This window comes from Lacerta agilis, chromosome 3 (assembly GCF_009819535.1).
Source record: "Lacerta agilis isolate rLacAgi1 chromosome 3, rLacAgi1.pri, whole genome shotgun sequence".
In the NCBI taxonomy this organism is placed as follows: Eukaryota; Metazoa; Chordata; class Lepidosauria; order Squamata; family Lacertidae; genus Lacerta; species Lacerta agilis.
Genome location: NC_046314.1, coordinates 19,757,945 through 19,784,824, shown reverse-complemented (window position 1 = coordinate 19,784,824; position 26,880 = coordinate 19,757,945). Strand labels below are relative to the sequence as shown.

The 26,880-nt window shown below is 41.3% G+C and overlaps 1 protein-coding gene across 1 annotated transcript; it reads right to left on the bottom strand.

Moving 5' to 3' along the window:
* Positions 1–610: 610 nt before the first annotated feature.
* On the bottom strand, positions 611–26,880 carry MFSD2B (major facilitator superfamily domain containing 2B). The gene is made up of 14 exons (XM_033145367.1): positions 26,827–26,880; positions 23,001–23,153; positions 20,003–20,127; positions 16,870–16,993; positions 14,136–14,214; positions 13,190–13,350; positions 11,225–11,318; positions 10,761–10,882; positions 8,965–9,048; positions 8,337–8,417; positions 5,912–6,021; positions 4,306–4,449; positions 2,183–2,359; positions 611–1,118 (listed from the first exon to the last, which is right to left on the bottom strand). Exons 1-14 carry the CDS (start codon positions 26,878–26,880, stop codon positions 1,070–1,072), a joined length of 1,557 nt encoding a protein of 518 aa, XP_033001258.1. The 3' UTR covers positions 611–1,069.

The following is a 26,880-nucleotide window of genomic DNA, read 5'->3' as shown; positions in this document are numbered from 1 at the left end:
GTGTCAAATATCCTAAAGTTTTAGTGCAATAACCTCTGAAAGTCTTATGACTTTCAGAATGTAGCAATCAAAAGGGTTCTCCCAATAATATAGTGCCTGGAATAAATATGGTTTTCACCTGATTAGCTATTATTTAAATAAACTACCTCCAACCTTCTTGCACACACTGCCATACCAAGAAATGCCAAATGTAGTAATACAACAGAGTGGCAATTGTTTGAACCCTTGATTTTGAAGAGCCACACTCAATATTATTATCTCCAGGTAAGTAATCACGGAACTAGCTGTTCACTTGGAATAGCAAATCTCCAACATTTTACAGGAGCAAAGACAGGTTTAAAGGTTTCGCTCTCTTTTTTTCTTTTGGAGCATCGTACTGGATTACAGATGCTCTTGCTTTGTCACAGCCTTAATTTGATAGTTTAAATATGGGCTTGAATTTAAAAAGCACATGAAAAGCAAGCCTTTATATTTGGCAATATGTTTTTGCACAGAGCCACTTTTAATGGGACATAACCAAGTGTCTAAAAAAGTCGTTTTAGATAAGTAGAAGATGCAAAACATCACATTTTAAAATCATGAAAACATGCCGAAACTTTGAAGCGTTGATGAAGAAAAGATCCCCCATTTTTATTTTTGCTCTAATCGGTTATTTATAACAAATGGTGAAAGGGGATTGTTTGACGAACAGAGTCTGCGTAGGCATGGATAACGTGACCTCTTAGTTGAAAGTTTGAGGACTACCCATCCTTGGAGACAGACCATTGGACGATGCTTAGAAGGCAGCTTGTTTTCCAATCTTCAGTATAGCTGTAGATCAGTGGAAAGAGCAGCAAGCAATTTCCTCAGAGCTGCACAGTATGATAATAGTGTTCTATACATACAGGTTCTAAGCATTCCTCTCCAAACTATGCTCCAAATTACAATGTGTTTTGAATTCATGTAGCCGTGATAAATAGATGTGTGTATCATCCGTGAAATAAAGCTTCGGTGGAATAAGGAACAGCTTTTTATCCCACAAAGCACTGCTGCCTGGTTAGGTTTTCGTTACCACAAGCTATTCCAGCTTTCAAAGAGAAGTGATTTCTTCATTCTCCCAGAGAATGCTTGGACGATGCCTGTTTTAAAAAATGCAAAAGAACCACACATGAAGAAATGTGGTTTCTGTGGTTGACGTTGTAACATAGGTGCTAAGACAATGACATCTAATAAAGGTAAAAGGTAAAGGACTCCTGGACGGTCAAGTCCAATCAAAGGCGACTATGGGATGCGACGCTCATCTCGCTTTTCAAGCTAAGGGAGCTGGCGTTTGCCCACAGACAGCTTTCCGGGTCATGTGGCCAGCATGACTAAACCACTTCTGGCACAACGGAACACTGTGACAAGTGCCAGAGCGCGTGGAAACACCATTTACCTTCCCACCACAGCAGTACCTATTTACCTACTTGCACTGGTGTGCTTTCAAACTGCTAGGTTGGCAAAAGCTGGGACAGAGCAACAGGAGCTCACACTGTCATGCGGATTCAAATCGCTGACCTACCAAATAGCAAATTCAAGAGGCTCAATGGTTTAGACCACAGCGCCATCAGCATCCCCTGGTTATATAGCCTTTTTGAAGCTATATAACTGAAGTGTTTTGTTTTCAGTTATGCATCATCTGAAATTGTTCCTGAGGCATTGGGAACCTGGGAACCACTCTCCCATGCTTTTGTAACTTTCAGGGCAGTTACATAGTCCTGCCCCTTAGTAGTATTTGAAGTGGCAGCTTGTAGCTCAGAGGTGGGGAGTGCTTTTGGCCTGGTGGGGCTTCTCCCCTACTGCTGCTTTAGAGTCGTTGATGGACCCTCCAGAACAGTGTGGGAGGTGCCCCTGGGAACTGCAGGGCGAAGGGGCAGCCAACAAAAATCACTTCCCTTTGCACTGACATTATTAACAGTCCAAAAGTGCAATTACAGGGCATTACATCATACCATATAGAAAGCCTATAGAGCCTCTGCTGAAATGAAGCCAGAAAATGCTGGTAGTCAAGCCAATGCAGTATGATTTTCAAAGTAAAGGACTTTGTTTTCTAGGTCAGTAAAGGGATTCTCTGTATGCAGCATAATACAAGGTGTTTGTTTTTGAAATAGCCTGTCTCTTCCATAGTGAGCACTAAGAGAATCTGTTGTAGGTACATACTTACCTTCGTCTTTCAAGGGCATATTTTGTTTCCTGTCGAGTCTTTTCATTGATTGGATAGAAAATGAGTATAAACAAGCCTAATGGTATGAGAAGAGATGGGACTGCTCCAACCAAGATTTTCAGCATGATAACAACACTGTGAGACTGTTTGCACACCCCTGATTTGTAGCCTGCAAGACTATTTAAAAAAATGCAGCTGTTACAGTCGTATCATCATACTACCATTTACATACTCTGTGTGTGTGTGTGTGTGTGTGTGTGTGTAACCTCTCCCACCCACAATGTGGAGCTTTCCCCTAATCCCCCCCACCCCCGGGTTTCATTGGCTTCGTGATATCATTTCAGATTCCTTGGAGATTTTTTTTTGCTGATGCCAATACTTAAAATATACCAGTTATTATCTGTGATTCCAGATCTGAGTAATGAAGAAGGTAGGGGCTTACAGATGAAACAGTCATGTTTTTACCTCTCGCTGTGGTCAAGAATGAAGCAATGAGCCAATTATTACCTACATTCTGTAGCCGTAATCTTCAGCAAACCAGTTTCACATTGTGGAATTAATTTATTTCACCCTGTACATGGACATGTATTTATTAACCTTTGTATCCTATGAAACTTTTCTGGCATTTTAAAGCAAGCAGAATGCAGTAGAATTCATTATCTGCTAGAAATTCTGTGAACTATAAGTTCCCTGTCTGCAGACACGAAAGCAGGAGTAGAGCATGTTCACTTCATTGAGGCAAGACTTAATTTTAAATTGTCTTGCACTAAAACTTGCATGTTGAGTCTTTGCTACTCAAACACTAGCTGGATTTTGTGACTTTTTAACTGATGCACTTCCTATTTCACATCAAAATGCACATTCAGGCAATTCAATGGAGCTCTGATGAAATTTGCAATATAAATGCACAGGGGTCCATAAACGTCTGCTGGCTGTGGTAGCAACCAAAAGGAGCAGAGTCTTTACCCAACTTCAAACTGCATCTCAGAAAAACACAGTGCAGGATTAAGGACAGTCCTATTTCCTTCCTCCCTATCTAAGCTTGGATATAGGGAAGGTATAAGGAATCAACTTTGTAGTTACACAGAGCATCTGAAGGCCTCTGGCCAGCTCTGGGGCACAACATCACTGTTGGAACGATTCCTACACACTTGGGAGTGGATCCATTTGATAAGAGGACTGAGGCTTGTAGTTTGTGCTTCATAAGCCCAGTATAACTGTGGGGATGATACCCAACCCCTTTCCCCACTTTCAAGGTCAGTAGGGAAAGGTGAGACTCATCATACAGTACTAGCCATGGAAAGTGGAATTGTACATCTCTGTGCGGGTTCGCACAGCACCTCCCACAACAATTTGTACATGTGAACTGCTTTGAGGTTTTCTATAATCGAGCGGTATATAGATTTTATGTAATAAATAAATATAATTTGACATGTAGGAACCTGTCTCCACACACTGCTTCCAAGCTGTTAAATGAGTGTTGTTGTTTTTAACCCTCATTAGGAAAGAGCCACAATCCACAGCTTGTATATTCCAAAATAGGTTGAAAACTAAGCAGGGCTGGCTTTGGATTTCAGAATGGCTTTTTGTATTAGGTAAACACAGATTAATTTTCACATTTAGATTCCGCTCAGAATGCCATTCGAGGGTCTCCTGCTGCCCTATTCTTACAACACGGCAGGTTTGCAATCTGAGAAATCGAGACTGGCCTAAGGTCACCTATCGAACCTCTCTTTTTTGTATTTGTTTGTTTTTCTTTTTGCCCAGCAAACCTCATGGTGAGGATTTTAACTTGGATGCTCCTCAGACCAAGTTTGACCCTTTAGCCACCTCACTTGATTGGCTCTCACCAGGTTTGATACTCAGAGATTCACCACTTCCTGCTTACTGATACTCCTGGGTGTGGATGCTGGTTCTAGTGGTAATAAGAGCCTTGAACTGTAAGTGATACTGAGAGTTTAACTGAACAAACCCCACATTAGTTTACCATGCCTTGGGTTCCTATGTACCTAAAAGAACCCAGATACTGACACAAGGATATTTATTATGTCCTATATCTATGTCTGGAGCAACCCTGTGTGTGTGTGTGTGTGTGTGTGTGTGTGTGTGTGTGTTTTACTCACTTCAAACTAGCCGCAGAAATTCCTAGTCCAATCCCAGCTGACATCTTATGAAAAAAGGTATATGAAGAATAAAAGATGGTTTCATGTCCTGTCGAATGAGGATTCTGCACCCGAAAGTAGTCGACTACATCAGGCAACATGGACCTTTAACCAACCAATGAGAATAATTACACATCCATTAGATATTTCTGGAAAATGATGTGACATTTTAATGAGCAGCATACAGTACTTTAAAAGAAAGACATTTTCATCTTTTGTGGCACAATAAATATTATACCACTTATGTAAAACATGGAGGGTTTACAAACCAATTAGGTCAGGTCAGATTGGAATCCTGAAGCAATTAATGATCCCACAGGTTAATGGATAGAGACTTAACACTGGCAGAGGTTTGCTATTCTGGAATAAGCATGCGGGAGGGAGGCTGGGACTGCACTCTTGATTAACATCAAATTTAATTACTTCTGCTGATAGGTTAGTGATGTCTAGAACAACAGAGAATAAAACTAAATGAGTGTAGCATATTCCCCAGAAGGACTTTTGTAATGAGTTACAGTAAGAGACATTTGTAAAACCTCTCAAGCCATTATGAGAGAGAGAGAGAGAGAGAGAGAGAGAGAGAGAGAGAGAGAGAGTGTTGTGTGTGTTCCCAAATATCTATGCTCCTAAAAAGGTACCGTGTTTACCCAAAAATAAGACACTGTCTTATATTTATTTTTCTTCAAGAAGACACACTATGGCTTATTTCCACGGGATGTCTTATTTTTATTATGTCAGTTGCTGCCCGTCTTCTTAACCGCTCCACGCCTATCACTATGTCTTATTTTTGGGGTATGGCTCATATTGTGCAAATGCTTAGAAATCCTGCTACGACTTATTTTATGGGTATGTCTTATTTTCGGGGAAACACGGTAGCAGATTTTCAAAGCATCTGCGGGTATCATACTGGCTGAAAACACCAGTGCGACTCTGAAGAAAATTCATTCCTCTGTTTGAACAGCTCTTTGATCTGCTCTCAACCAATACAAATTATGTTATACGTTCATTATTATGTTCCCATAAACCTTTTTTTACAAATGCAATAGCCATCTTAAGGTGCCTGGCTGTGCTTTCTATAGGAGATGAATAAATGTAAGTTTAAGTCCTTCCTAGTGATGCCTCACATTTCAAGTAAGTATTAACATGGCAGAGGCTGCTTCTCCTAAGGTGAGGATTAAAGAGAGAAACAAGATATTTGTGCAACTCTTCTCACATCCCCCTTTGTATATTTCCACACCCAATCTCTTATCTATGCTATGGAAAAAATAGCATGAAAAGTGGCTTTTAACTTTAGCTTAGGAAGCTGCTTTCACTGCGTGCAAGTGAAAAAAGAGCTGGCCTGTGAGTTTGGGCAAGTCAAAAGTCTGCTATGATACACTGCTCTTTTTCTTAGTGCACCCTGATACAGGGCACAGGCAGGGCATAAGCGCATACCTTACAGATACTACAAAGTCTCTGATGTCCCGCACATCCTACTGTGTAACAGATATTTCCTTTTAAATGCCGATAACTGTTGATTTTGTACCTGGTACACATATGCACACACACACCTATAAGACTGTCCTACCATGGCAACAGCAAAGAGGCTGCAATGCTAATCCCTGAAACACTAGCCGAAAAGTAGGCAACAGCCGGTTCTGGCAAGAGCACCAGCAAGGTCGAAGCAGGAATCATCAACTGGAAGAAACGGAAATTGGGAGAAAAGTTATATGGTTAGGATGTCCCTTGGATCGTGACAACTGCTTGCTTTTTAACCATTTAGTCTTAAATTTATCCAAGCATGGGCACCTGGACGTTAGCTACTCTAAATCGAAAGGCTGACGACCTTCCACGCAAACAACACCCAGAATTACTAAGCCCAGTCTTGCACCAAATGCAGTATTGTAAGCCTAAGATCAGTTGATGAAAATAATGCATTTGGTTTGCAGTTCATGGAACAGGGTGGGTGGGCATTGGAAGACCTTGGTTTTTGCGTCTGTATGCAGGTAGAAATTTGAACTGCTTAAGCCTTTTGTCATTTGGAAAGACAATTACGGGGAGAGCTTCTCCTCTTATTACGTGTGTGTGGGCCCTGATTTATTTTGGGGCCCTCCGCCCCACCTGCAGAAGAACCTATAAATCTGCACACAACAGACACACCTGTGCTTCCTATATGCAACGTGGTCATCCACTCAAGAGGTTAAAGATGCAGGCTGTGTTTGCTGCAGGGAAAATCATGGAGTTCCTGCCTGTGCCTCACACAGTGTATCTCGTATCCACCACAGTGTAGAACACACCCAGTTTGCTCTTTGAGGAAAATATCTGTCAATCCATGTTGACACCATATCTTTCTAATTTTATAATTTCTTGAAGGTGTGCATAGGCCAGACATTTTAGGCTCATGCTCCCCATGCTATGCAAGCATCAAATACAGGCTTCCTCAAACTCGGCCCTCCAAATGTTTTGAGACTACAATTCCCATCATCCCTGACCACTGGTCCTGCTAGCCCGGGATCATGGGAGTTGTAGGCCAAAAACATCTGGAGGGCCAAGTTTGAGGAAGCCTGATCAAATATATACATTCGTACCTTGGCTCTCAAACGCCTTGGCTCCCAAACAAATCGGCTCCCGAACGATCATATTCCGGTTTCCGAACGATTTTCGGAAGCCAAACGTCCGGCGTGGCATCCGATTAGCTGCAGGAACTTCCTGCAGCCAATAAGAAGCTGCACTTTGGTTTCCAAACATTTTGGAAGTCGAATGGACTTCCAGAACGGATTCTGTTTAACTTCCAAGGTACGACTGTACATAGCCAAGCAAGCTCTGCTTATAAGCTCTGTCTAATTATTCATAAGCAGACACTCAGCTAGGCAGCTCTGCCTGTAATAATCAGTGTTTCTGTTTAAAATGAAAGAGTCAACAATCAACAGAACTCTGAATGAGAAACACATGCAACACTTGAATTAGTCTGTAATGCTCAGCATGTTTCACCACAAGAGAGCACTCCAACAATACAAGATTGCCATGCGCACAGATTAAGCACAGCAGCAGTGTTTACCCACTTGGAAGCCAAAGCACCCAGATATTTTTAAACCAATAGTGCCATAAAATGGGATTTTCTTGTATAGAAGGAGTATGGCCCAACATTCCAGAGGCTCACACTAATATTCTTAAAAGCTTTGCTAGCATAAGCAGAGAAGCTAGAAATAAATTCACAGCTGATGTAACTCTGCTCTTTACAGACAAATGATTGTAGGTAGTGCTTGGTCTTAGCCTTCTCGTTAATTGAAACAGAAAATCGGCACTTACAAAGTATCTTCCCTCCTGACACAGTTCAGGAACTCCTGATATTCACAGATTTTATAATTAGCTCATTTGGGTAAGCAATTATATGATATTCTAAACTAGAGTGGTGACAGAGAACCTTGATTAAAGGCATGAGAAAATAAGCCCTTAGGAAAATAAAATGTTCTAAGACTTCATGTTATAAATTTCAGAAAGATAAAAGTACCAGGTTGACTCATTTAAGAATGTTCTAAGTGTGCTTTATACTATACCAGCCAAAATCAAGCAGTCTGCCATTGTCAACATTCCCTGCAGTTAAAATTAATCAAGATTTCCCTTATACTGGATTAAACAATGGCTTAAAGGGAAACACTGACTAGTCTCTTGAAGACTGCAGGAAAGAATGCAATGTTACCAGAAGTAGCCTTTAATTAACCTTTCGTTATATAATCTACACCCTACCTGTCAAGGCAAAGTATAGTCAATAGTGTGAAGGAGAGAATGATCCAATCTAAAGGAGGAGGGAATGCAGGAAAAATGAAGACAAGTCTGAATGATAACCAGAAATTGGGAACCCATGTTAAGAAAAGAAGCACAAAGGCCAAAAGGGGGAAGGTGTCTCAAGTTTCAAAAGCATTGTTAAAAAATGTTTGGTGCAATCCCAGAAAAGGCTATTTCTAAAGTACAAAAATGCCAGCTTGCATTTAGTGCCTCAGTGGCTTACTTACTGATATCCCACTCGCTGTAGTCTTTTTGCCAAACCTGTTCAGAAACCATTGCCAGAATGGAACGCTCAGTGATGCAGATATCTATGAATGATGAGAAAAACCATTACAGGAGAAAGCATGCTTCACATCAAGGGTACCAAGGAAGCACCATATGAATAATTGCACACATCACAAAAAGGGAGGGGCACAAACTAGGCCATATGGGTTCACTGCAAAGCAGTTCTCATAGAATCATAGAACTGTCATCTAGTCCAACCCCCTTGCGATGCAGGAATCCTGCCCACAACCATCCCTGGGTGGGCTCAAACCACCAACCTTCTGGTTAAAAGCCAGACACACTACCCACTGCACCATCTCTATCATGTGAACTCGATAAACATGGATCAAAAAGCTGATCAGAGAGTTAGCAAATAATGTTTTTAAAACGCAAATCAAACTCAATGAATTTCACACCCCGTCCAACTTCCTAGCTGCAATTCAGATCATTTACTTGCCTGGTGACATGAAATTAACCCCTGGGTGTGGCATGATCCAGGGTCCAAATAATGATATGCATACCATATTATGAAAATAAGAGAGTAAGAGCAACATACTTTGCAAGGAGGCTCTGCTTTGCCCACATGCTTACCAAGACAATCATCACTAAATAATCGATGTGGTTGTGAAGATTAGCTGCATCAGAACAAAAGAGGACAAAGTTGTTTTGTACAACCTGGAGAGTTGAAGACAAGAGGAGGAACAAAACGATAAATTAGTCACAAAGCAAACGTGGAGCAGGGTTGATTAATCAAGGCCATTTAAATGGTTTAAAACCAGATCTCCCATTTACAAATGCTGAACAAGAGCGCATGTGAACTGATTGCTGTAACAATTAAACACATGCTGGCTGGCAACAAGACAAAGCTGCTACTAGCGGGGAGCATAATCAAAATCTCTCATTATGCATGCCATTTAAACAACGCAAATATATATACATGCACTTTTTGAACATATTAAAAACAACAAAATTTGTTCCAATACAGGTACATCTAACATAAACTAGCAGTGGTGCAGTTAGGTAATTTTAGACTATCTACGTAATGGTCTTATAGGGAGTTTCCTCTATAGGTGGTAGTGCATTAGTTCACTAATTTCAGATAAATAACCCTTCATGTGTGCAGCAAACAGAGGGTTATCACTGGCTTATCTCCCAACTTACATCAAAATGCCCGAAGAAATACAGCATGGTGAAGAGGTGGAGACCTGTGTCTTCCAGGCAGAGGCTGCCCAGTTTATGTCCCTGATAATCAACATATTTTACTCCAACAAGGACATATTTATGCGGGAGATCGTTTCCAGTGCCACCAACGAACTGGACAAGATCCACTATAAAAGAATGATAGACCCCTCAAAGGCAGTCCACAATGACTGGCAGTGTCTCGCCAGGGTTATTGCAGATTGCACAGCTTGAAGCAACTGGATGCATAACAACTGGTTCATTTTGGAATAAGCCATTGTCCAGACCCATAAGTTTGATTCAAAGCTTTACTTGCAGAACTTTATTCAAAACAGAACAAAACACAGTAAATGAGACATCCAAAATATCCATAAGGTGATGTGCAATGGCCAGCACAGGCTCAGATTCTTATAAATAAAACAACATAATCAGAGCTGACAAACATAGCTCTCTCTCAAAGACTCCATTAGCTTGTAATTCCAGCCCCAAGGCTGTTGAGCTCATTTACGTATCCTTACCCCAAGGAGTCTGGGAACAAAGACCAAAGGCCACTCCCTTTCAAAATGGCGATTTGAAATTCAATACCTCTCATGTGATCTAAGGTTAAACACCAGGTGTTAGCTAGCAAGAGAACAGTAACAGTAAATTATCAACCCACCTAGGAGCTTAGAGAGCTTAATATAGCCCCATGGAAAATCCCCAAGTTAAAGCGTAATATACATCGGCATTCTCCATTTCAGTGTGAATTGAACAATTATACTTAACAAGGGTTTCAGGCAGTGGACATTTCCAGTCCCACAGGGAGATGCCAGGTATTGAACTTTGGACTGTCTGCATATCATCATTTTATTATTTTAATATTTGTACCCCGCCCATCTGACTGGTGCTCCATTGAGTGAGCTAATTGGACTGCTTTTGGATAAGCTATTGTTCAATTATTGTTATATTTTAAAATGGTATTTGTATTTGTTAGAGATCCAAAGAATGAGTTTGGTAGAAGGAACTCTTGAGATGGTCCAACCATCCTGAAAGGGGGGGGGGGATCCACTACAGCTTCCAACTTAATGCCGGTGGTTTGTAACTCTCTCTCTCTCTCTCTCTCTATATATATATATATGACCATGTTTCTGTTTCACAATTGATGTGGGTTCTTTCATAGTTCAGGTACAATCTAAGCTGCTGCAAATCCTCTTATGAACTAGAATTACCTGGACAGCTGTTGAAATCAGGAGAAATGATGCTGCAAGTTTCACATATGGTCCACACATCAGTGCAAGTTTGTGTCCCTTAAGGAAGGGAATTTGTTGGTCTGATTTTAAGGCGTAAGGATCTATAACGAGTGGAATAAATAAATACAAAAATGCATATATGAGCCAGTGTGGTGTAGTGGTTAAGAGCAGTAGACTTGTAATCCGGGGAACCAGGTTCGTGTCTCCGCTCCTCCACATGCAGCTGCTGGGTGACCTTGGGCTAGTCACACTTCTTTGAAGTCTCTCAGCCCCACTCACCTCACAGAGTGTTTGTTGTGGGGGAGGAAGGGAAAGGAGAATGTTAGCCGCTTTGAGACTCCCTCGGGTAGTGATAAAGCAGGATATCAAATCCATATGATACCTTGTTTTTAAAGTAGGAAATAAATGTATTAGGAATGTTTGTTGCGATTAAATAAACTCACCTACTTTTTCTCTCACTCCAGCGCAAAGGGCAATAAAGCCAACGATGTATAATGCTGATATTGTTCCTCCTGCAATCATGTAGAGTTGTTTGTTCTAAAAAATAAAAATAGGTGGTAGTGGTGATGTGGGGTGGAAAAAAGGAATCAGATTTCAATAAGACTATATAGGTGAGAAAATGCTTGATACAAATAAAATGAATGATTTTTTATATATATTTGAAAATCTATGAAGCACATTGGGTAGAAGGGAGAAAGGATTAGTTTCTAAACTGTACTCTGTATTGCTTAATGTAACTTACGGATCTATGGAACCTCTTAAAAAACAATGGGAACTAGATATCGGCACATAATTTCCCCCCAAAGATTAGAATAAAATTTGGGATTCACAGCTCTTAAAATCTGTTTCCAGTTTTCTCAGGGTGAACACCTTAAAATTATTACACAGATGGCATCACACTCCTTTCCAAATGTCAAAAATGTTTTCTTCTGTATCACTTAACTATTGGAGAGGTTGCAATAAACTTGGCACATATTATCATTTATAGTGGGGATGTCAGTTGGTGCAAGATTTTTGGAACATAAATTTGATAGAAATGATAAACATTACTAAAGAAATTGTTGTTTGCTGTCCAAAATTAATATTACTGAGTATTTTTATGATAACAATGTAAATATATTGTCAAAAGAATTGGTCTTATATATCACCTTGGGAGCATGAATAGTACTTGTAACTCAATGGAAAACAACCCCAAATCTTAACAATAGACACTTTGTACTGATCACTCTGGAATATAGTTATAATGGAGAAAATCATGCAGAATCTGAGGTTTTGACAAGGACTAGAACCTCAAGACACTTTTTATATGATTTGGCATTCCTTTATGACATATACATTACAACGGAACCATCATTTTAAATACAATCCTTGTCACAAGCCTAGCAAATCTGGAATTATACTTGATCTGATAAAGTTGATAGTCTTTACGTGGACTTTATTATTTTAACTCATGTACAACTACTCATTCTATTTTATAGTTTAATTTTCATCTTCCAGTTAAATAAAAAAAAACTTTACAGTGATGCCAATAAAAAAAAGTTTGATGATGATGAAAACTTTACACCAACTTTACAATGACTGAGCCAAAATTCCACCTATACAGTACAAGTAATCCATAAAAATTGTGTCCATTTTAAATCAAGACTGTTGTCTGTTTCAGTTTGTTCTATCACACCTCACTTTAGTCACTGCCTAGGGGAGGGTGGCACTGCAACTGGGACCACAACTCCCAGCACACATCAAATGCCAAACATATTTTATTTATTCAAGATGCATGTGTGTGTGTGTGTGTGTGTGTGTGCGCACACACACACACATATATACATGCATACAGTCTCTCTCTCTCTGTGTGTGTGTGTGTGTAAACCAAAGTTTCTCAGTGGTGTTGAACAGATAATTGAAAAAATAAGATTAGCAGACAATAACTGAAATACTAAACATCCTTCAGAAGTAATGAATCCCACTATCATGTTTAGACTCAAAGTTCATTTGAGTAGGGTTGCAATATTTCAAAAAGTGGTTGGACTTTCTTTGGCAAAGATGTTGAGCTGCTACTTCTTTTTTGCCAAAGTGGTTGAGCTTTTTTGGCAAAACTGCAAAAAATAAAGTAAAATTGACGATCTTGAGCTATTCTTAAGGAAAATTGGCAAGAACAACAACATAGGTTGCCATACGTCCGGATTTTCCCAGGCATTTTTCCATTTTTTGCCGAGACATTGCTTCCTACTACAGTATTCTGGGTATGTCTGGGGAATTCCGGACGTATGGCAACCCTAATTTTAGGAAAGTTCCTGTCTCAATTCTATTGCCATTGCTATTAAGAAAATCGATAACATATCTAGACAGTAGGGTGGTGAAATACACTATTCCCCCCCCCCCAATCTTTTGAAAGCTTTTCAACTTACTGCCTCAGACATGTCTGGAACAGTGGAACTGTTTCCATACAGATTGGTGGGAGAGTCCATGTCATCCACACTCTGGTTACAGTGTTCAGAGCTGTGAGCATCGGAGACCATACTGACCTGGAGTGTAGCTCCAAGCAATGTTCCAAGACCTTCAAATCCCATTCCTAAAGTAGAAAAAAAGCCCACTTCTTTTTAAACCTGAAATGGTGGAACAGCTGCCAACAAGGCGCAGAAATAACTGAGCACTCCCCTGTTGTGATGTCAAAAGGTTTTTGTGACCCCCCCCCCACCACAAATATTGACTTTTAAATAACGAAATAAAACTGCCCCCAGCTATTCTTACTTGGCCACACCCACTTTTAAACTTGGGGGCCAGGAGGGTTGACCATGTGTCAATGTGACCCTTAGCTCAAAAAGGAGAAGCTACCCACCCCTCCCTTAAAGATGAGCTCCTATAGACAAGAACAGACTTTCTGGAGTCATCTGTCTTCCAATATAGTTCGAACCAAGTTACTAGAGGCTACATGGAGCCACGATCCCTCCTCTCCCTCCATCTTCATGCTTCAATTCCTCCCCTGCATCTGAAACAGGGGGAAACAAAACTGAAACCAACTTCAAACAGTGACTTCCAGTTCTAATTTGGAGGGCAAGTGTAAAAGAAATTTGCTAATTTGGATATAATAATAGCAACTGTGGTTTGCCTGAAACGTTAGGCAGGGAGAGAATCAGGGTGTGGAAGGACAGGAAGGAAGGAGATGGGGAATTATGCAATTCTGAGGCTTGCTTACAAAACACCAACCCATAGTTTGGCAACGCAAGAGAACCAGCCCTGAGCTTTTCTGTTTTTCAGTACTAGTCCCACCCCTTTGCCACAGCTCCCCCAATATGTTTGGGGTGAGGGGAGTCTCCAGAGCAGCATGCTACGTGCAGCATGCTCAGTAAGACTCACGGTATGCCGTTGCTGAATCTCGTTCCTTCTGGTCTGCGCTCAAAAACATGACGAGAGCTGTATATGGTACATGGAATAGCTGTAACAAAAGTACACACACACCAGTTAGGGAAATGCAGTGCTTTTTCTGCGGGGAAGCAGGGGTACGCATACCCCTAAACATTTTGTGACTCTAAGTTTGGCTTCATATTTCAATATGAGTAGGAAAGTAAGAGTACCCCTAAACATTTTTTTAAGAAAAAAAGCACTGGGGAAATGTATCACTTTAGCATGCTGCTTTTCATCGTAACCAGAAGGCTTGCTATGTAGTTAGGCTCAGGAATCGTGCTCTTTATGAGGCATGCTGTACCTTTCTCCTCTAACCCTCAAATGTGCAATAGCTCAAAAAGGAAGTGAAAAGAGCCTTAGCCATCCTTGGAGGCAGGAGTTTCTTTGCTCAACTCCCCGGCAATTTTTTTCTGGTCCCCAAAGACCTCGCTTGTTTTGACGGTTGTGGCTTTAGGATAATCAGCCTCATATAACCAAAATTCTTAAGTCTAATTAATGCACAAAAGGGTTAGTGCCAGGATAAGCTGTCCCACCAGGCTTAGCTAGGTCACATACACCCTATAGCTAGGTCACATACACCCTACTTTGGCAGAAAGAAAGTCTAGTCTATTGTTCCCTCAGTCTACCATGTGAACTCTGGTGTGTAAAGAGGTCTGAGCTTGGTTCCTACAAAGCCATCTTTGTGTATCTATACAAATTATTTAGGAACTTACGCCACTTTGGAACTAACCTAAGTCTTTACTGCCTGTGCTTTTTGAATGCTGTATGAAAAAGCACATGATTCTGACCTTTGAAGAGTTTGTAAGTAAACCATGGTATTTTTCTATTCTAAGGGAAGTGGGAAAATTTGGAAGGAACTGAGAAGGGCATAGGTTAAAGGTACAATGGCCTGTATTTCCATGCTTTACCTTGCTGCATGTTTTGTGATTTTAAATCACTGCTGGGGTTCTCTCACCAAAGAGTACTTGCCCCAAACCTGGCTCCAGGAATTCTCCTTTTTATACGTATGTTTTCCTTTCCCAGCCAACAGTGGCAAGGTAAATAAACAGACATAGCGCACTGTGCAGTCCAGTGCACTGATGGGGAGGTAGATCACCCCCACCCAGGTCATCAAGGAAATAATTTGGTAAGTGGGGATAGCATGATACCCCCCCAGCTGTTCGACATGGCTCAGCTGAGGCGTTGTGTGGCAGAGTATGGGTTGGCCACACTCATCAAAAGCATATACCCCCCCCCTTGCAAAAAAGGGGGAGTTTGGCAAAAGGTGAATGCAGCCCTTAGACCAAAAATGGGTTAGCTACCCCTGCTCTAGAATTTCCTAAAATGCTGCTCTGCAGGAGGCACAGATCCCAGGTGTGTTGACAGAGGTCTCCTAAACACAGGATATAACCTACCAGGAAAGCTACACTGCTCATCCTTGATTTAAAACTTTAATATGTGAAGCAAGCTTTTATAGTTTAAAAAAAAAACCTTACAGTTCAGAAAAATTAAGGGCAATTTCAAATATGAACTAGAAGAATGTTCTGCATTTCCTATGTCTGTAATGCTAATAGAAAACCTGCACTTGCTAGAACCAAGTACCCATTCAAATTAAAAATTGGCTTTCCCCTTTCTATCCTGATCAAGCATGCACAAAAATGATGAGATAAATACAGGGGTGCTGTTGGTATATATCCGAAAATGCCCACACATTGTCTTGCAAAAGGGTGTGAGGAAGTTTCTTCTTCTTAATTCTTTTTTGTAAAGATGAATATTTTACCCCATGACTTTTCTGTTCCAGCAGATTCCCCCGCCCCCCACGAAGGGACCAAAGAAGGAAGCTTCGGGATTGGCAGAAGTGTTAACTACTGATTAAAAGGCCCAGAGCAATATCCCAGAGTCCTCTTAGATAGCAGTCAGGCTGTGGCATCCCCTTGTGAAAGTACAACCGTTTCCAAAGCCTGAATAGGTTCTATGGAAGCATTAAGGAAATGAGTAGAACTGAGCACAAATATGGGTACAGAAAGTATAATAAGCTGTGAGGCACATTTGTACTGTGCGATGAATAGCATTTCGAGAGGGTAGAGTGCACCTTCATCTTAAAATAACAAAAAGTCACTCTAATGGAGGGCATTGTTGTTTGTTGACCTATTTCCAAACAGATTTATAGCAAGGCAACTGAGTAAATATCTCAAATGAATAAAGAAACAAAACCTCATCTCTTACTTCTAAAAGCCCATTGTTACAGCATAAAAGGCATGAGAATTTTATAGAATTTAACAGCTGTGCTGAAACCTCAGGCATATATTTATATGTTAAGTAAGAAAGCCAAACAGTTACTGGTGGCTCCCAGCAAATAGTTCTTTGTCTTTGTGACAAATTATTTCACGAATGTTGTCCCACTGATCCAATAGGATCTAGAGTACTGTTTGTGTCTTTCCAAGATATGCAAAAAAGTCTTTGCGATGTGCTAGCAGATCTACATTAAAATATGATGTACAGCAGCTTTCATTAACTGGCCTGTTGAAATCCCTATGTACCTTCTAAATTAATCAAGTTACACTGGAGAGGTGCAGTTCCTCACTTCCTAGCGTATATGACCAAATAGTTGTCTCGTTCTATATTAGACATAATTGTGATCTGACGGATGTGATGTCCAGAAGCATCTAATTGCAGAGGGAAAGGGTGCCAGTATTGATCAACTTACTGTACTCAATGCCTGGAAAAGGCAGAAGAAAGCCATATGCCATACATCTTTTGCTTCTATAGCGCTTGGGCAGTACCACAGGAAGAAGTAGGACACAATAAGGAAAGGTGTAGAACCCAGTAACCTGGAATAAAAACAATATGGTGAATGCCAAACATACCTATGAACCATTTTGATAGTTAAAAAGCAAAACTAAAAAGGAGATCACATCTGTCCAGTTCAAATTGAATACTGTATTGTCTGCACCGTCTCACATGTCTAATTTTTAAAATATTCTCTATGGGCATGGTTATTATTATTTCTTTAAATATACTTTATACAGCATCTAACAAGTTTAGTAGCTTAATAAACAATATGATTATTTTTACTACTACTACCTCACTCTGCTTAAGACGCAGGAAGGGCTCACTATAGCTCTATTATCTATTAATGTAGACCAACAGCCGTACAAGAGATGAAAGAGATGAAAGCCTCTCTATCACTGTCACCTAAATATGGTCCCTCTTTAGTCATCCCTATGTTTTACAATGCTGGAAAGCGATTCAGCTGTCATTTATTTAAATGGCAATGACTCCGAGGAAACACAGACCAGCCCTTCAGTAGTAAACATGGTTCTAAAGGCAACCGGTAAAGTGACACTCAGGGCTGATAAGCTGCATGTCATTCAAGGCTTGTGTAAAGCGGGGAGACAGAATCTAGTATATTCTAGCTTTGTTATGTGCAAGTGATGGGCAGATGCAATTAATTCCGCAGAGCGTGACCTCTAACTACAGCAGAATTCTCCAGTGTACTTGTAAAGCAGCCGCTACACAATGTAATTAGATGACCACGGACACTATTAACAAAACCCTGAAACGAACAGACAACACAGATTAATCCTTTCAGAACAGTGCTATCTGCACAGTATTTTCTTATACATTATTATATGAATGGGACTGGGTATGTCAGCTGATGATTTGCAGCAGGGGATTGGCAAGGGGGAGGAAAGAGGTGGAATGCACTAATTCAGTATAATAGCTCTTCCATTCTGCTGTAAGGGATACAAAGGCATTGTTAGAGGTTGGCATGATGGACTGCAAGGAAAGCAGCCATGATGTGGAGCAGGGCACTGAGGTTAGGTCAGTGTGGATCATTAATCCACCACAACAAAGTGTGACAACACAGCATTACTGTATCCCATTCTAGATTTGCCAGCCTAGCAATTCACAGGGAAGGCCATGTATTTGACATACATACATAATTTGTATGCCACCTTTCCACAGTTCAAGCCATGCTCAAGGCAGCTTACATCATGAAAAAAATACATACCGGTAATTACAACATGACAAAAGTAGCCATCAATAGTAAAAAAAAAAATTAAAGAAGCACGGACAGGGTGCCGGATGGCGGGGGAGGGGCTGGGGAGTGTCACCCCCCTCCCCTGAAACCCGGGGTGACTCGCCCCCTACGCCCCACCCTTCCTACGCCACTGAGCACGCCTCATGTTAAGAACGGTTTCAGCTCAAGGACAGACCTCCGGAACGAATTAAGTTTGTAACCAGAGGTAGCACTGTATATATATCCTCTGCATATCATCATACCAGTTTCCAGGCTCTGTCTTTCAAAAGATTGTGAAAAATACACATATTTTTAAAAAAGCCTATGGAAACTATAATTAAGGAAGGGGAATAGAGAACACCATTGTCATACACTAGTTTGGAAACATGCCCACCTGTGTACACTCAACATGGATAGTAGCTGCCACTTTCAGATGATTTTATTGCACAAAGGTGTATACAATGACACACACACACTGTACAAAAGCATACTGTAATATAGGCTACAAAGAGCTAAATTTCATGATGGCTCTGTTTAGTTCAGCTAAATTTTCGTGGTTCAAAAGCAACAAAGAAAATTTGTAGAAGTTTGCAGATGTCTAAGAAGCTGCTGTGCCTTTGTAATGATCATATGTAATATTTAATACAATTTAATTTTATCCAGCACTAGAAAAGCTTCCTATAAATGTGAAGGTAGTTTACCAGGAAAGGAAGAAATTCCCCCTTAAACCATTCCAAACCTTGAGTAAGCTAGAAGAGTTATCAATGTTGCAGCATCTGTTTCCTGTCAGGGCCTCATATATTTAACATGCTCTCGGCTCTGGTGAATTTGTCTAAGCAGAGATAAACTGGACACATCTATTTTGGCAAGCCACCACCCATACCCACAACAGGTCTCCTGCCCATACAGTATATGCTTTGCTCTATGAAAGGCAAATGTGGAGGTTTCAGAGTTTAATCTACAAGTCCATTTTCTAACTTATTCTCAGTCTCAGCGGCGTAGGGAGCCGGTTTGCCGACCGGGGCGGCAAACGTGAGGGCACCCCCCTGGGGCGGGGCGCCGTTCCCTAGTGCACGCACCCTGATGTCACAACACGTGCGTAGCCTCCTGGGTGGACTGTGCATGTGTGAACATGCGCAGTCCACCCAAGGTGGCGGGCGCAAGCGGCCAGCACCCGACCAGTGCTGCGCCGCACCGAGTTTTAAGGCTGCAGCAGGCAAACAGCAGCACAGACACTGTGCTGCTGTTCGCCCGTTGCAGCCTTTTAAAAGTTTCCGCGCCGCCAGCGCCGATCGCAGGGGCGGGGCCCGCCCCCAGAGTGTCACCCCTCAGGGCAGTACCCGGGGCGGACCGCCCCCCCGCCCCGCCTGCTCAGTCTGAAATCTAGAAAGAAAATGGTTTTTTTTCCCCTTCCCTCTCCCTTGTCCACAACTGGATAGTTTTAAGCTTGCACCTCTTCCTATCTGAACAAGCTTGTTAAAAAAAGAACCTGGAACTAATAGGATTTCCCCAAGGGCAAAAAGAGATGTGTAAGAGTTAGTTTGTCCTGCAAGAGGCTCATAAGAATGAGCATAGCCAGCGTAAAAGGTAGACGAATGCCAAACTTCAGCAAGGATGGCAAGTACCTGGCCACCAATTGCTGCTATGGAGTGTACTTTTCCTTTTGCAAACGTGGAAAATGGATAGGTTTTACACGAACATGTTCATAAAAATCAACCATCTTAGGGAACGGGCATGCATGTAGAATACAAAGGAAAATATGTTATTATAAGCAATCAGCAAAGAAGAAAATAAACCAAACTACTAGCTTGCTTACCAAGGCATTAGTAGGCCAATTTTGGTCCGTTTGCTTTTACTAATAAGATAGCCGGCAACAGGGTCTGCTGCTGCCCCCCATGTTTTGCCAATAAAAAGCACCAAAGAAGTATGAAATGGAGTAATCTGAAAAACAAAAAAGGACACCTACCTTAAGAAAGGCATAACCATTACAAGAATCAGAGAGCACAAAGTAACTCTCCAAAAATGTATTTCAATGCATTATATAAAATGCAGGAAGAATTCTATTGCTGTATTTTGTTGCTAGAGGTTTCATTTGTGGTACTGCTAGTTGGTTTTACTGTATATTTTGGCATCATTCTAGTTGTATGGAAGCTTGATTATATTTTAAGAAAAGTGAGATAGAAGATTAAATAAACATGGGCACAACACCACATGCTGGTTGCTACTGAAGGCATCAAACAGATGACTCTCCATCATCAGTGAGGAAAAGCAAGCTAGCACTATGTTGATAATGAACAAAATAGCTGTGCTCCATGGACAGCTTTCAGGTGGTCTGTGAAATGGCACCCAAAATAAAGAGGTAAATTAAGGCCTTTCCAGAGCAAACAATGACAAATACTTCTAAGCATTACAGTGGTACCTCGGGTTACAGATGCTTCAGGTTACAGAAACAAAATAGAAAATTCTTTCCAGTAGCACCTTAGAGACCAACTGAGTTTGTTCTTGGTATGAGCTTTCGTGTGCATGCACACTTCTTCAGATACACTGAAACAGAAGGTTACAGACTCCACTAACCCAGAAATAGTACCTCGGGTTAAGAACTTTGCTTCAGGATAAGAATAGAAATTGTGCAGCGGCCACACGGCAGCACTGGAAGTCCCCATTAGCTAAAGTGGTACCTCAGGTTAAGAACAGTTTCAGGTTAAGAACGGAACTCCGGAACGAATTAAGTTCTTAACCAGAGGTACCACTGTACTAGCTAGTGACTGGGCAGTGATAGAGACATGAATGTTCTGTCACTGAAATTCTGTCAGGCAAGAAGTTACAACTCACAGTTCTTCTCCACCCCCAATGTACAGCTTCACTTCAAAAAAATTGTGTCACAACCCAGAAGACTTTCAGGAAGTTTTCTACATTATGTATGCAGTTACAGTAGTCTTCAAAGGATAGTCTGATCTATTATAATAGCACTGTTAAGAATCACTACTACACAGCATTTGAGGGCTGATGCAAACATATTCAGAGCAGTGTTATATTCAGGGGTGTTCCTATATGGGTGCATTCTGGCTACATCTATATGCAGTAATCAGGTGGCTCACGCAACTGGAAAAAAAACCAGGAGTAGACTGCAGTTTAAATGTCAATCACTCATTTGACCATTTAATCACAAATCTGTCCAAAGTTCTGAACTGGCATTGGGGGTAGAATCAAACTCTCCTGTGGAGACAGCCACCAATTCAAATGATTTGAACTTTACATTTTAAACTTTACATCTTAAATGAACCTCCACTACGTGGCTGTTAGGTGAGTAATGGTCCATAGAAAGGGTTGAACAAAAATCCACAAAACTGCACATGTACGTGAATTATCCAATTCCATCTACAAGCTGTGAGACGTATTTGTGCAACTGCACTCAGGAGATGTGGCTTGGGGGACCCATGCCAGCTGAGCATGCTGAACCAATCCAAAGTCCTAAACAGATTACCAGAGGTTTGGTTTGGGCCGATGAGAAATGGCATCCTGGGACTGTTCAGGGGGTAGAAGAGAGGGAGACAGACTGGTTCACCATCACTTTGCTACCTAAATGATTTTGGGGGAAGAAGTGGGGATTTGGCTCCCCCTCTAACCATCAGTTTATTGTGGGATGTGAGGCAAATGTCCTTCACGCTCTTTTCCTCCCATTCAACAATTCTTTGATGGCTCCCACTCATTAGTACAGTGGTACCTCTAGATACGAACAGGATCCGTTCCGGAGCCCCGTTCGTATGTTGAGAAGTCCGCAACCCGCAGTGCTGCTTCTGCGCACACGCAGGTTGCAATTCGGTGTGTCTGCGTATGTGCGACCCGCCGAACCTGGAAGTACTCCGTTCCATTACTTCCGGGTTTGGCACATTCGTATCCCGTGTCGTTCGCAACCCACAGCGAACGCAACACGAGGTACAACTGTAAGTCTTTTTACTCCTAACGAGTTCAGCAAGTGCTTCCACAAATTTTCCTAACTGGAGATGTGTAAGAGCAAAGAGAGATGTTTATAAGCTCAATTATCTCAATATTATTAATTTTTATTTTGCTTTATTTTTAATACCACCCTATACTCATAGGTCTTAGGGTGGTTCACAAGATAAAATCACAATATAAAAACACAAAATACATAATAAAAATTAAAACCACCACAACAACAATCCAATAATCCCCCACAACACATTATAAAGGGTAAAAGTAAAGGTACCCCTGACCGTTAGGTCCAGTCGCGGATGACTCTGGGGTTGCATACTCATCTTGCTTTATAGGCCGAGGGAGCCGGCATTTGTCCGCAGACAGCTTCCGGGTCATGTGGCCAGCATGACTAAGCGGCTTCTGGCGAACCAGAGCAGCACACGGAAATGCCGTTAACCTTCCCGCCAGAGCAGTACCTATTTATCTACTTGCACTTGACGTACCTTTGAACTGCTAGGTGGGCAGGAACTGGGACCAAACAACGGGCGCTCACCCCATCGCGAGGATTCAAACTGCCGACCTTCCGATCGGCAAGCCCTAGGCTCCGTGGTTTAGACCACAGTGCCATCCACGCCCCTTTTTAAAAGGCTATCGGATGTCAATCAGCCAAAGGTCTGGTTAAAGAGGAACAATTCTACCTGGTCCAAAAAAATGTACAATGAAGGCCAGCCTAACTTCCCTAGGGGGAACATTCTGCAAATGGGGAGCCACTGCAGAAAACGCCTCTTCTTGTGTTGCCATCCTCCAGACCCGACACACATGACACTGACAAGGATGACATTCTCTAACTTGTGCCTGGAGCTTACAAAACTACTTACCATTGCTATATCTAAGAGAAAGATTTGCAGAAAGAAAGAGGTGGCACTGCTAGCAGCTTGGTTTGGAGCACCTCCAATGCCGTAGCACAATTTGCTGCACACCGAGAGCTTGTCTTCATTGCTGAGCTGAAAAGGTGAAAAGACAGGCCAAGATCAAGTACAGAAACAGTGGTGATCAAATTTCAGAAAGTTATGAATAGATTCCAACCGATTGCTTGCTCTCTTTCTCTTAACAGAATGCATCTGCTCACCTAAAAAATAATTGACAGTAAAACAATAGGTCTGAATCACTTTTAATTAGGAGCCCACAAATATGGTTGCCATGGTGATCAACTGTGCACTGCAGCCCCTAGCCATAAGAAGGAATTTGTCTGCCCTTTTTTGTTTGTAAGGAAAATGTTTAAAATAAATTTGCCAGGCCAGACTCTCCTACTGTCCCTAATCCCGCCACATCCGTTTCCGTGCCACCCCATGCTGAACAGAAGCAGAACTGTTTTCAAACAGGGTTTTTTTGTTTTTGTTTTTAAATAATAATAGTGGCAATTGCAAACCCTAATGCATATATTTTGTTGTTGTTCAGTCGTTCAGTCGTGTCCGACTCTTCGTGACCCCATGGACCAGACAGAGCACGCCAGGCACGCCTATCTTTCACTGCCTCCCACAGTTTGGCCAAACTCATGTTAGTAGCTTCGAGAACACTGTCCAACCATCTCATCCTCTGTCATCCCCTTCTCCTTGTGCCCTCCATCTTTCCCAACATCAGGGTCTTTTCCAGGGAGTCTTCTCTTCTCATGAGGTGGCCAAAGTACTGGAGCCTCAACTTCAGGATCTGTCCTTCTAGTGAGCACTCAGGGCCGATTTCCTTGAGAATGGATAGGTTTGATCTTCTTGCAGTCCATGGGACTCTCAAGGGTCTCCTCCAGCACCATAATTCAAAAGCATCAATTCTTCGGCGATCAGTCTTCTTTATGGTCAAGCTCTCACTTTCATACATTACTACTGGGAAAACCATAGCTTTAACTATACGGTCCTTTGTCGGCAAGGTGATGTCTCTGCTTTTTAAGACGTCTAGGTTTGTCATTGCTTTGTATATATTTAGTTTCTGTGTTTTTGAAACAATGTTAACAAGGAACCATACATACACAGGGATATTTTTAGCTACTGATTTCAAAATCTGCAAGTCAAATAAATATCCACCCAGTCCTATGTTGTTGCTGTTTCATTATCAGAAAGGACCAGGACTGAACCAGCAGAAGTTTGAAAAGAATGAAAAAGAACTACAAAACATGGGACTCAGAGATAAAACTACAGGCTGGCCTCATCAATGAGAAATAAGCACTAGCAATTTTGACAAACTATCTGAAATTATCTGAAGAAGTGTGCATTCACACGAAAGCTCATACCAAGAACAAACTTAGTTGGTCTCTAAGGTGCTACTGGCAGGATTTTTTATTTTATTTTTATTTTTTTATTTTGTTTTGACTATGGCAGACCAACACAGCTACCTACCTGTAACTGAAATTATCTGAAGAAGTGTGCATGCACACGAAAGCTCATACCAAGAACAAACTCAGTTGGTCTCTAAGGTGCTACTGGAAAGAATTTTCTATTTTGTTTTGAAATTATCTTGTGAGCATTAGTCGGTTTCATGCTTTCCAGCCTTCTAAAATTCAACCATTTCCCATTCTCTTTGCATGTACTTGTTGGAATCCACAGAATTCCCAGTGTTCCATTCCTTCCTCGCCTTTATTTATCTATTTCGTTGTTCTAAGGAACAAACTGGCTTATCGATGGATTAACTAAGTGGTTCTCAAACTTTTTTCTCTGGACCACCCTTTTAGAATAAAAAATAAATTGGAAAACAACTAGGAATGTCCTCAGTATCACACGATGCTCTTGATGCATTCAGAAATACTGCATGTCACAGAGCACTCCTGGAATTGTACCATTTCAGGGAGAACGCTTTTCCAGGTACTATAACTAGCATTCAGTGCTGCTAAATAAATATTGAAGCAAACCTGCTGCACCCAGCTCCTTCCTTCTCTGAACAGTGAAAACAGGAAGGAGTAATAGGCAACAGGACACAGTGGGAAGGACCATTGGTGGTGGGGAGAAAACATACTAGCCAAGAGGAATGGTGTCAGGGGAGGAGAAATAATTGTATCTGAGTTAGTTTTACTGTATAGTCATACCTTGGATCTCAAATGCCTTGGCTCCCGAACAAATTGGCTCCCGAACAATTGAAACCCAGAAGTGAGTGATCCGGTTTTCGAATGTTTTTCGGAAGCTGAATGTCCGGCACAGCTTCAGTGGCTTCCAATTGGCTGTAGAACGCTTCTGCAGCCAATTGGAAGCTGTGCCTTGGTTTTCGAACGGTTCCGAAAGTCAAATGGACTCCCAGAACACATTCTGTTCAAGAACCAAGGTACAACTGTAATTTGCTTTAAGGATTATTTTGAATCAAAAGGGTGAGGTAAAGTTAATAAACAAATAAATATTTTTTTGCAAGAAAACAATTGAATACAATATCTTTTTGAAAAAAATGTACATTTTGCAAGAAGTGATGCTTTTTATATTAAGTTGTTTGCTCAATATTCGCTTCATTTGGAAGTAACCAGACATATTTTAGGCTGCAGTCTGATGCACATTTATCTGTCCCAATAAACTGTGGCTTATTCTGTGTAAAATGTACAGGATTGCACTGTAAGCAAAATGCATGTTTTGTACTGCAAGACTTTTTCTTTACACTCTTTCACCTACTCATTGAATGAAAGCAAGACATTTAAAAGCTACTCGCTCTCCTTGCCCTACATTCTTCTTCTTCTTCTTCACCTTTATTTTTCTCTAAGTTCGCAGGGGTTTGGATTATGGGTGTGTGATGGTCTATCACAGCAGAATGGGCAATTCTTTAGATGCATAGTTTGTATTGCAACGTTAAACCAAAAAATCAAAAAAGGTTTACAATTTTAAAACAGGCTCCTATTTGTAATATTTTGCAATAAATTTAATTTACAGAATGCAGTATTTTAAATTTAAATTTCAGGCGGTGTGATCTTTTTGTTTTGTTCATTCTTATTCTTAAAACTTCTCTCTATACTCAGAAAAACCTTACGCAGCCTTCACAATAGGTTATCTACCACTTCATAAATCAGTTGGTTCACATTGATGGTACACGTTTTGAGTGAGAAGAAAAACTATATTATTATTATTACCCTTTATCCATAGATGTCAGAGCGGTTCAGAGCATTTTGAATACCCAGCAAGAAAGTCAATTACTTCTGGCTTAATTTAAACTTGAAGTTGTGGTCTTCAGAATGACATGTGAAGCTACATTTTTGTGAAGAAAGAGATGTGGGAAATTTCATTATTGTTGTTGTTGTTGTTGTTGTTGTTGTTGTTGTTGTTGTTGTTATTACCCTTTATCCATAGATGTCAGAGCGGTTCAGAGCATTTTGAATACCCAGCAAGAAAGTCTATTACTTCTTCTTGCTTAATTTAAACTTGAGGTCGTGATCTTCAGAATGACACATGAAGCTACATTTTTGTGAAGAAAGAGATGCGGGGAATTGTTATTAGGCTCGCCTTTCTCCCTGATGGAACTCCAGGCGGCTTACGGATTAAACAAAAACAAGTCTTGCCACCAGGTTAAATTAAGTAAAAGCACTTTATGGTGATACTTCGCGGTGTTCCCTGCCTCGACGTGGTTTTTTCCCGAGGGACGGACGAGCGCAGGCAGCCAAACGGAGATCTCCCCTCAGGGCGTCCCGGCCAGGCGAGGGAGCCGGGACGCCGCTCCGCGTGGAAGAAGAGAACTTTCTGGACTCACCTGTTCGTCGGAAACCCCTTCCAGCCTCGTGCCGCTACTTCTCGCGGCGGCCAT